Genomic DNA, 11,158 nt, shown 5'->3' on the forward strand with positions numbered 1-11,158 from the left:
GATGCTCATTTCGGACGAGCTTGCTTCGTGTTCATCTTCTTGATGACTTGCCATTAATGCAAGTCCGGAGAAAGCCTCGACTTCTGATTCGGATGACGTATCGTCCCACGTCGCCTTTCGAGTCTTGTACTTGTTCGTTTGGACATGCTTTGTTCCTTTGTCCTTGTCCTTGTTCCTAAGCTTGGGGCAGTTGTCTTTGACGTGCCCTTCTTTGTTGCAGTGGTAGCATCTGATCGTCCTTTTCTTTCTACCCTGCTGATGATTAATTTTTCTTGATTTAAATAATTTTTTAAAATGTCTTACCATCATTGTTGTTTCTTCATCCTCGAGAGAAGATTCTGAATTTTGTTCGTCCATCCTTGCCTTAAGGGTAATGTTGTGCGTCAGTTCCTTCTTCGTATCTGCACATCTCGACTCATGGATTTCAAAAGTTGAAAATAACTCTTTTAAGGTAACAGTTTCTAGATCCTTAGAGATATAGTAGGCATCTACTAATGATGTCCATTTCGTATTTCTTAAGTGTGTACCTTAGTGAATCTTGGTTGCTTACCTTTTCTCCGACGTTCGAAAGTCTGGTGATTGAGCTCCTTAATTCTTGAGTGAAGGTGTGCTATGGTTTCATTTTCTTCAAATCGGAGGTTGGTGAGTTGATTGCGAAGTAGGTCCCCTCTCGCAAGTTTCACCTCCGAGGTTCCCTCGTGTAGTTCCAGGAATTTTTCCCAAAGCTCCTTTGCGGACTCATAAGCTCCGATTTAGTTGACTTCTTGTGGCAGTAGCACGCTTAGCAGATGAAACTCTGTCGTACCGTTTGCCACGTAGTCGGCTTGTTCCTTCTTCGTCCATTGATACTTTTCCTTGCCCTCGAGTGCTTCAAAACCAAATTCCATTATTAATGATAAATCGAAATCGGTTTTGAAAAATGAGTAATGATGCTCAGCGCGAAGTTGCTCCGCGAATTCGCGCCGCGACTGACCTGGCATCCTTCGTGGCCAAGTCCATGTAGGACAAAAAACGCAGACGAGGCATATGCCTCGCTCTTCCTTAATCGCGAAACCCCGACCAGTGACTTCCTCATTCGCGACCCGTGCCCTAACTTCTCCGCCGCCTCCGTTTTTTCGCGATCCACCTCTCCCCGCGTGCACTGCCCTAACTCCCCTTCTCCTTCCCGAACTCAGCTGCGCCTCTTCTTCCTCTTCCCTCCTCTTTCTTCTTCCCTCCCCCTCCCAGAGAATCGAAGCCCTCCGGCGTTGCTCCCCTTCTCCTTCCCGAACTCAGCTGCGCCTCTTCTTCTTCTCCCCTCCTCCTTCTTCTTCCCTCCCCCTCCCAGAGAATCGAAGCCCTCCGGCGCTGCACCCCTTCTCCTTCCCGTGCACTACCCTACCTCCCCTTCTCCTTCCCGTGCACTGCCCTACCTCCCCTTCTCCTTCCCTCGCGCGAACTCAGCTGCGCCTCTTCTTCTTCTTCTTCTTCCCTCCTCCTTCTTCTTCCGGCGCTGCTCTCCTCATCAGTTTTGTGGATTGGTGTGCGAAATCAGGCATCCGCGAAGGACATCGCAGAGTACATCAACAAGGAGGGGAGAAGCAAGTACGGTAAAATTCAGAAAAATTGAAGGGTTAATTATGTTCATAAGTGAAATCTATTTTTGTTGAATTTTGTTTCTGGTTACATTGTTTCATTCATGGTCTATTGCTATGTTCTAACACTAGACTGAATCAGTTGAAGTTTGTTGAATTTTATTTCTGATTACAATCAACCATGACATGTTACTATGTTCTAACAACTTAAAGTTACTAATTAGTTTACTGTAGTTACATTGTTTCATTCGGGGCAGGCATTCTATTAAAGTCATGTAGTCATTGTTTCATTTTTTTTTATTATGTCTCTGTTTTCTATTTATTTTTGGCCTTGTAATTTTTTTTAATAAATGTAGGTGAACAAAGTATCATGGAAAAAGGGAAAAATGATTCAAATGAGATAGAGGATAACAATGACCATAGGGATCAAGACCCATCTCCATCTAGTGTAAATGAAGTTAAGCTTCCTGAGATTGGAATGACATTTTCATCTGAAGAAGAAGTTCGTATTTTTTATAATTCCTATGCTCAGAATGTTGGTTTCGGTATTTGCAAATTAGGTGGTAGAAATGGAGATGATGGAAAGCAAAAATATTTCTCTATTGGATGCGCAAAAAATGGTAGGAAAGTATCTCAAGCAAAAAATATTGTATACCCTAGACCTTCTACCAAGACGAATTGCAAAGCTAAGATTAATGTTGCTATTCGAAATGATGGGAACTTTGTGATTACTAGTCTATGCCTTGAACATAATCATATCTTGAGTCCTGGGAAGTCACAACATTTTAGATGTAATAAAGTATTGGATTCAGCTATAAAGAGAAAATTAGAGTTAAATGATCAAGCTGGAATAACTTTAAGCAAAAGTTTTCAATCATTTGTAGTTGAGGCTGGAGGCTATGAGAATTTGACATTTGATGCGAGAAAGTGTAGAAATTATATTTCAGAAGCTAGAAGGTTGAGGTTAGGGGATGGAGATGCTGAAGCTTTGAGTACTTATTTTTGTCGCATGCAAAGTAGGAACTCAAACTTTTTTTATGTGCTTGATTTAGATGGGGAATCTCGAATAAGAAATATTTTTTGGGCAGATGCAAGATGTAGGGCTGCGTATGAGTACTTTTCTGATGTGGTGACTTTTGATACAACCTATTTGACTAATAGTTATGATATGCCATTTGCTCCATTTGTTGGGGTGAATCATCATGGTCAATCTATTCTGCTGGGATGTGGATTATTATCAAGTGAAGACTCAACAACTTTCATATGGTTGTTCAAATCTTGGTTGACATGTATGCTCGGACATGCTCCAAAGGCTATAATCACAGACCAATGTCGTGCCATGACAATTGCAATTCAAGAGGTATTTCCAAATTCGCATCATCGTCTGTGTCTTTGGCATATCATGAAAAAGCTTCCAGCAAAATTAGGTGGTCATGCTCAATACAAATTGATAAAGAAACAATTGAAAAATATTGTTTATAACTCACTTACAATTGATGAGTGTGATGAGAATTGGTTGAAAATGATTGAGGAGTTTAATTTGGAAAACAATGATTGGTTGAAATCTTTGCATGAAGAACGGAATAGATGGATACCTGTATACGTTAAAGATAACTTTTGGGCAGGTATGTCCACATCTCAAAGAAGTGAAAGTATGAATGCATTTTTTGATGACTACGTCCATTCTAAAACATCCTTGAAGCAATTTGTTGAGCAATATGATAATGCTTTGAAGAAGAAGATTGAGAATGAAAAACATTTGGATTTTATTTCTTTTAATTCTACCATGCCAGTTATTCTTGGTCATTCTATTGAAAGACAATTTCAAAATGCCTACACTAACAACTTATTTAAGTTGTTCCAAGATGAAATAAGAGGATTGATGTTTTGTGATGCCTTATTATTGAAGGAAGAAGGGGCCACTTTAATATTTGAAGTAGTAGAAACTATCTTGGGAAAAAATGGAGAACCCGTAAGAGAAGTTTCCTTTAGGGTACATTATACAGAGTTAGATTGCAAATTGAAATGTGTGTGCCGTCTATTTGAGTTTCGGGGAATATTATGTAGGCATGTGATTAAAGTGTTGATAAGGATGAAGGTGACTGAGGTTCCTATGAATTATATTGTGGATCGATGCCGCAAAGATATTAAGCGTGGGTATCAAAGTATTAGTAACATCTATGATGATTATGTTTGTGATGGAGAAAGACATCGGTATAATATTCTCACTCCATTGATACAAGAGATTCAACAACTTGGTGCAAAAAATGACGATAATTGTTCTATGTTGGTGGAAATCTTGAAGGACACGAAGGAAAAACTGATTGTTAATGATCTTGAACATTCAAGGGCTGAGCAACTGAAAGGAGTATCTACATTTGGTGCAAAAGCAATACACTCTCCATTAAAAGTAAGATCTCGAGGTCGTCCCCCCACGAAGAGAAAACAATCTAAGATCGAACAAATTGTGAAGAAATCAGTTGCAAAGGCCCGAAAAGAAGGTAAGTGATACATATAATAGATACCTAAAATAATTATGCAGTATTGTTTTGTTCAAGTAGATTCATGTGATTGTAGCTAGTCTAACATTTTTTTCTAATCTATCTTGCAGCGGTACAGATTGGAAAGTCAATGAGTTGATTGTGGAAGGGTCATGGAAAAGTGCAAGGTATCACTTTTACAAAATTGTATAGGACTTTGGGGGCGATCAATATTAGGTGTTGTTGCAAGATTTCATTTTTTGCTGCATAGTTATTATTGTCATATGTCATTCACTTATCCTTAGTTTTGTTTCTGGTATAACAGTCTTCTTTTTGGAGCAGAAGATTCTCCTATTGCTGGCTTGGTGTTGGATAGTATCTTCTCAAATTTATTTGATCTTATAATGCTTGTGGGTGTTTTGTAAATTTGTTGGAATCTATCAAATTGAGAACAACTTATGTAAATATGACATCTTGTTTTCCTTTTGTTTTTCCTTTTGGTTTTTGACAAGTAGCCATCTGTGTCATTCATAGGCAGCCATTTGTGGACACTTCCATTTCATTTCGAGTTAATTATACTTCCATTTCTTGAGTATCCAAACTCCATTTCATTTTGAGTTAATTATACTTGTATCCGAACTCATTTGTGGAGATTGGAGAGCAGATTCTACAATCTGAACTTGACAGATTCTAGAGATTCCAGAGTAAAGTTAAAGGTACTTAAACATCTTGATAGTCTTGTCTAATTGATCTCCAGACTCAACAATCATGTTTTTATTTATTTTGTCATTATTTTCATTTGCTATTAGTACTGAATTTATGCTTCCTAATCAACAAATCCATTGATGGAAGATGTTGACATTTTTGGTTTATGAACACCAGTGGATGCCAGAACTACGCCGGTATGCGCCTAATGTTCCTATAGTTTTGGTTGGAACAAAATTAGCTCAGTAATCATTTTGAGAAGGAAAATGTTAACTAGCACAAATTTTCATGTTATCATCATGCTAAACACTTTAATTTTTCTGAATTTATAGATCTCCGTGATGACAAAGCTTATCTTGCTGATCATCCTGGTGCAACAACAATAACTCCAGCACAAGTAGCTTCTGTGCAATTTTTGTTCTCTTGTTTTTCTATTTGTAGAATGTTGACAAACTTAGATTGCATTATATTTCTTTATAGAGGGAAGGACTGAGGAAACAAACTGGTGCTGCAGCATATATTGAATGTACCTCCAAAACCCAACAGGTATAAACTTAGAGGAAATTGTGGTGAACCAACAATGACTCTTGGCTTGCATTTCAATATTGGTTGCATCAAATTTCTCACCACTTCAGTGGAAATTGTAACGTACCTAAAATCACTTATTTCAAACCAGTTCTTCATTTTGGATTGATTAGAATGTCAAAGCTGTATTTGATACTGCAATCAAGGTGGTTCTTCAACCCCCACGAACGAAGGAGACAGCCAAGAAAAAAACCAAAAGAAGCTCTGGTTGTCTAATGGCGTAAGTATCTGATTACATAACCTTACATGTCGATTTTATGTAAGAATGTGGAGGAATAAAAGTTTTATTTATTAAAACAAACCCCTTTGATTGCTGGCTGTTTTGGCAGAAATCTCATATGTGGAGGCGGCACATGCGTGAGCTAGAACTAGCTTCAAACTCTATCGTCATGCTGAAAACTGTGACGGCTTGTGCAAGTTAGCAGAATCTAGTTGAAATTGGCTTTTGCTCAATAGAGAGGGAACCTGTGGTTCTCCCGTTTTGTTGTAGGAATTCTCCTGTTTTGTTGTAGGAATCAGTTCCTTTCTGATTTCTGTAGGACGTAAACCTGCTCTATTCTAAACATGTTCAATGTTTGGCTCATGTTATCTATATGGGGATGATGAATTAATGCATCTGTCATTGCCCACGTATGGCTGTTGATGTTTAATAGCAGTAGTCCATTTATCATTGAATGAACTCATTCATAACATAGTGTAAGTTATCTTCCACGTGTTGTTGTCTCCTTGGGGAAAAAAATAGCACTCACATGGTATTTTGCGTCGTCCTTGAAAACGTATCAATTTCCGGCAATAAACTTGACTATTTACTATGCGACTGCAAAAGAATGTTGTAGTTAATGCAAAAGCATAGTAGGTGAAACTGAACGATGATTGTGATTTTAAAAGGGATGGTGAGCAATGAATGTATTCAAGAGGTTTTTGGTTGCTTTCTTCAGATAACTTGATAATCGAAAGGGATTTAATGGGGTTTTGTCGAGTGTTAAAGAATTATGCTTTTGAAAATGTGGTAAGATCATTTTGTACTGAACCCAAAGTAGGCACAAAAGAATGAAAGACAGTAAGACAGACGTCGGCTGCTGATTATTTGGATAATAACAATACCAGTATCATATCCACGATCATGTTGGCAATCTGACAATTTTTTCTATTCAAGGACATGCCATTTGCTCGAGTTTGCAGTACGTTGAACAAGTATCATTCCACATCTAATTCAAGAGAAAGAAATCAAATAAAACCACAACATCCGATAGCATCAAAAAAGTTAACAGAAGCCCTAAGCAAGTAGAGTCAAAGACAAGAAAGAACTCCACTCCTTGATACCGAACACTGAAAAATTATATCAAATGCATGTAAATGGTTTCCATCATCCAATCTCCACTGAAACTCGCCCAATAAAGACTGAATCATTTGAAAGTTTCCGCAGATGTTTTTCTTTCAACAAAATAACATATAACAAAATGCTTTGAATCATCCAACAGTACTCAATACTAATTATCCTAACACAAGTACAACACCAACATAATTCAAGATTCAAAAGTAGTTAACGATATAAACTAACAAACGAAATTTGTGTCCAGAATTACAAATATTTAGGTAGTTACATTACAACACAATACTATTTAATACTAACTTGCCATATGAACTAACAATCCAATAAGGATTACGGCTAAGAGAATCAAGTTCACCATCACTAATATCCAAATAAATTTCGGTACATTGATTATTCCCGGATAATGACCATGAAATGCATTGTGCTCACTTTCAATTTTGGCCGATGACCTAGTATCGGTCGTCACCCACTTTTGCCATCCATGTTGCTCACATCTGTAATAATGTCTTCCAGGATTCTTGGTTGATCTAGAAACACACATAAATGTTCTTCGTCCGCAGTCCCTACATGTTATAGGTTCAAATCTTGTATTGTCGATGCTGCTATAACTTGAGGTTGCCATGAAATAACAACCTAATAATCAAATTTTCTTTACTTAGAATAAAAATAAATAAATTTATAACATTCATATATTAAACAAACAAACTACAACATTCAGAGAGATTGTATGCTAAACCAATTGAGAATTATTTTAAACTTTTTATCACTAAAATGACATATATCAGCTTGATAATTAAGAGACTGAACATACAACTTCGCAGTTAGGAGTGTTAAATTGGAATTACTCTTTTGCAACAATATTCCAACTCCTCCGAGGAATAGATCCCTGAAACATACGTGATATTAAAACGAACCAAAAAATCATTTAGTCCAACTATTTGATATTGGTTGTTTCTATGGATCTTGTTCCTCCATCCAACTACATTAACAATCAGAAAATTATGTTATTCAGAATTCTCTTGAACGAAACAAAATTCAACAAACTTCAACTGATTCAGTCGAGTGTTAGAACATAGCAACAGACCATGAATGAAACAATGTAACCAGAAACAAAATTCAACAAAAATAGAATCCACTTATGAACATAATTAACCCTTCCATTTTTCTGAATTTTACCGTACTTGCTTCTTCCCTCCTTGTTGATGTACTCTGCGATGTCCTTCGCGGATGCCTGATTTCGCACACCAATCCACAAAACTGATGAGGAGAGCAGCGTCGGAAGAAGAAGGAGGAGGGAAGAAGAAGAAGAAGAGGCGCAGCTGAGTTCGCGCGAGGGAAGGAGAAGGGGAGGTAGGGCAGTGCACGAGAAGGAGAAGGGGAGGTAGGGCAGTGCACGGGAAGGAGAAGGGGTGCAGCGCCGGAGGGCTTCGATTCTCTGGGAGGGGGAGGGAAGAAGAAGGAGGAGGTGAGAAGAAGAAGAGGCGCAGCTGAGTTCGGGAAGGAGAAGGGGAGCATCGCCGGAGGGCTTCGATTCTCTGGGAGGGGGAGGGAAGAAGAAGGAGGAGGGGAGAAGAAGAAGAGGCGCAGCTGAGTTCGGGAAGGAGAAGGGGAGCAACGCCGGAGGGCTTCGATTCTCTGGGAGGGGAGGGAAGAAGAAAGAGGAGGGAAGAGGAAGAAGAGGCGCAGCTGAGTTCGGGAAGGAGAAGGGGAGTTAGGGCAGTGCACGCGGGGAGAGGTGGATCGCGAAAAAACGGAGGCGGCGGAGAAGTTAGGGCACGGGTCGCGAATGAGGAAGTCACTGGTCGGGGTTTCGCGATTAAGGAAGAGCGAGGCATATGCCTCGTCTGCGTTTTTTGTCCTACATGGACTTGACCACGAAGGATGCCAGGTCAGTCGCGGCGCAAATTCGCGGAGCAACTTCGCGCTGAGCATCATTACTCTTGAAAAATACCTCCATTCTTGAACTCCCTCTCGAACTTCGGTGGGTAGATGCTCGGTCTGGCCATTGATTCAATGATTCATGCAAGAACCAAGTCAAATCCATTCCGGAGTAGCAAAAAGAGTTTTCAGATGTTTACAAGATATCGTTGACTATGGAATTTTATATAACATGGTCGAAGACTCTAAGATTAAATGGTTATTCTGGTAGTGATTGGGCCGGTTGTCTTGATGATATGAAAAGTACTTCAACTTATATTTTTTTCTCTTGGTTCTTGAATATGTTCATGGGCTTTAAAGAAATAAAAAGTTGTAGCTCAGTCCACTGCTGAAGCATAATATATTGCTGCTGCAAAAGCAACATCTCAAGCTATATTTGGTTGGAAGAATTCTTTGTGACATGGAAGAAAAATAAGGAAGCACCATCTTGTATTGTGATAACAAATTAGCCATTACTATTAACAAAAATCTAGTCAGTCATGATTGTACAAAACATATTGCAATCAAGTATCATTTTATTAGAGAATCAATTCAGGATGGAGAAATCCAATTAAAGTATTGCAATACTCAACAATAATTTGCAAATATTCCGACTAAGGCTCTTCCAAACAAAAATTTTATTTTCTCCGACAACAAATTGGAGTTATGAAGAGAGTGCATTTAGGAAGGGTGTTGGAATTAATGTACTCATTTAGAATCTAAAGAGAATGACAATTCTCAAGAAAAATGGCTCTACAATTTTCATCTGAAGAAATTTGTTCTACTATATATGCCCAGCTTAGCAAAGCTTTAAATGTGGACCTTGGTACCTGAATGTGGATCACAGTCTTGTTATAGGGTTTCTAGTGTGACTTTCAATATCAGGATACAACTTTGACATTTCCAGATAATCGCATTCATCTCTTAGCTAGTGGCTTGAGCCAAACAAGATCATTCATCAATCCTGTTGAATCAGTCTTTCAAGAATGTGGCAAAATTGAAAAAATCCTTAGCATTAATCATTTAGAAAGCAAGCCCTATTGGGTTTTCATTGCTCAAGGATTGATCTTCCAGTGTTATCTCATTGTCGGTACTCTAGAACTCTGGAGGAGCTCAATATGACTCGATTCACATAATGAGGATCAACTGATAATCTCAAGGAATTTTCACTCACAAGTCTTACTGACTTCACTTGAAATTAGGAGATATAAAATTCACTAAATTACCAATCATGTTCATCAATGAAATTTAATAGACAAATAATAAAATATTTATGAGTGGGGAACAATGGGATTGGTCATGTTAAAGGAGCAGATTATTGGGGTTTTTCACAAGTGGTTCTGTTTATCAAATATTGTCTTGAGTTATTATTGCTCTTCCTTTCATAATCAACATTTATTTCTTGGCTATTGGCTTGAGCAAACAAATTCATAGAGCCTCACTTCCTGCCTATGATATCCCCCAACGGGACTGGTTTTCTTATCTTATTAGTCTGCTCGGCAATATTCCCAATGAGATTGGTTCTCTTAGTTTATCAACCGTCTTATTAATATGTTCGATAGTATTCCCAGCCGATAAAGTTTTCTTATCGTAGCATGTTGTGTGGTAATATCTCCAGTGGGGTTGATGTTGGATCGTGAAAGTCAATAGAGGGGGGGTGAATATCGATTTTTAAAACTTATCGAGAGATTACGCAGCGGAAAAGGAAATGAGCCAAAGACGACACAGATATTTACTTGGTTCGGAGCCTTTGGCGACTCTTACTCCAAGGTCCGCATACAAGGGTGCTTTCGGTGGGCAATTACTAATAATTCGAATAGTAATTACAGAATTGAGGTACAAGAATTAATTAATAAAATAAAAGTCGATAATTAGAAAAAGGAAAAAGCAAACTAGAACTTTGTCGGACAGCTTTCGTAACGTCGCAGGAGCACAAGAGAGCTAATCGTGAGTTAATTCTTTCCTTCAGCCTTCACCCTCCTTATATAGGAGGTTCGGGGCGCCTTGATTGTGACGTAGCCGACCCAACCAGAATGCTCCACGTGGTGAGGCTCGATGGAGATAGAATTTTGCCTCTGGGCGCCTGGACCTCCAAGCGCCTGAACCTTGATTTCTAGCAGCTTCCTTGCTACAAGAAAACATTAGTCCGAGACACTTATATCTCCTGCAAAATAGATTATTAGCACAGTTTATAATTTAACAAAAAGAGTATTAATTAGATTCCATCTCTCCGAAACCGGAATCTAGTCAAGATCTCGACTTAGAGTTCTGAAATTGTTCTAAGTCGGATCGGCGCCTAAGTTCCCTTCCCGGGAACGCGTCCTCACAGTCACTCTCCTCCAGTGACTTACCTCAACTTACCTGCCAGACGTCCGGTCAGCCCTTCGACCCGTCTGGACTTCGTATCAGCTATCCGATCAACCCGTCGACCTAGCTGGACTTCGTGCCAAACGTCCGGTCAGCCCTTCAACTCGTTTGGCCTTTGTGCCAGCTATCCGGTCGGCCCGTCGACCTAGCTGGGCTTCGTGTCAAGCGTCCGGTCAGCCCGTCGACCCATTTGGACT

At 39.1% G+C, this 11,158-nt stretch overlaps 3 protein-coding genes across 4 annotated transcripts; 2 read left to right on the forward strand and 1 right to left on the reverse strand.

The window, feature by feature from the left end:
• The first annotated feature begins 926 nt into the window (after positions 1–926).
• On the forward strand, positions 927–4,479 carry LOC121978754 (protein FAR1-RELATED SEQUENCE 6-like). The gene is made up of 4 exons (XM_042531053.1): positions 927–1,584; positions 1,931–4,075; positions 4,194–4,242; positions 4,380–4,479. Exons 1-4 carry the CDS (start codon positions 927–929, stop codon positions 4,477–4,479), a joined length of 2,952 nt encoding a protein of 983 aa, XP_042386987.1.
• Positions 4,480–4,906: 427 nt separating this feature from the next.
• LOC121978755 (rac-like GTP-binding protein 2) lies at positions 4,907–5,751 on the forward strand. The gene is made up of 5 exons (XM_042531054.1): positions 4,907–4,997; positions 5,089–5,156; positions 5,240–5,305; positions 5,458–5,564; positions 5,674–5,751. The coding sequence occupies exons 1-5, from the start codon at positions 4,907–4,909 to the stop codon at positions 5,708–5,710; spliced, it is 369 nt and encodes a 122-aa protein (XP_042386988.1). The 3' UTR covers positions 5,711–5,751.
• Positions 5,752–6,866: 1,115 nt separating this feature from the next.
• LOC121978036 (proline-rich receptor-like protein kinase PERK14) lies at positions 6,867–8,531 on the reverse strand. Of its 2 annotated transcripts, none has more exons than XM_042530430.1 (2): positions 7,854–8,531; positions 6,867–7,310 (listed from the first exon to the last, which is right to left on the reverse strand). In XM_042530430.1, exons 1-2 carry the CDS (start codon positions 8,510–8,512, stop codon positions 7,280–7,282), a joined length of 690 nt encoding a protein of 229 aa, XP_042386364.1. In that variant the 5' UTR covers positions 8,513–8,531; the 3' UTR covers positions 6,867–7,279. The 2 variants fall into 2 exon arrangements, with proteins under 2 accessions (XP_042386364.1, XP_042386363.1); XM_042530429.1 differs by having other exon boundaries at positions 7,859–8,527.
• Between the last annotated feature and the right edge of the window lie 2,627 nt (positions 8,532–11,158).

The sequence above is a fragment of the Zingiber officinale genome, chromosome 4B (genome assembly GCF_018446385.1).
Source record: "Zingiber officinale cultivar Zhangliang chromosome 4B, Zo_v1.1, whole genome shotgun sequence".
Classification (NCBI taxonomy): Eukaryota; Viridiplantae; Streptophyta; class Magnoliopsida; order Zingiberales; family Zingiberaceae; genus Zingiber; species Zingiber officinale.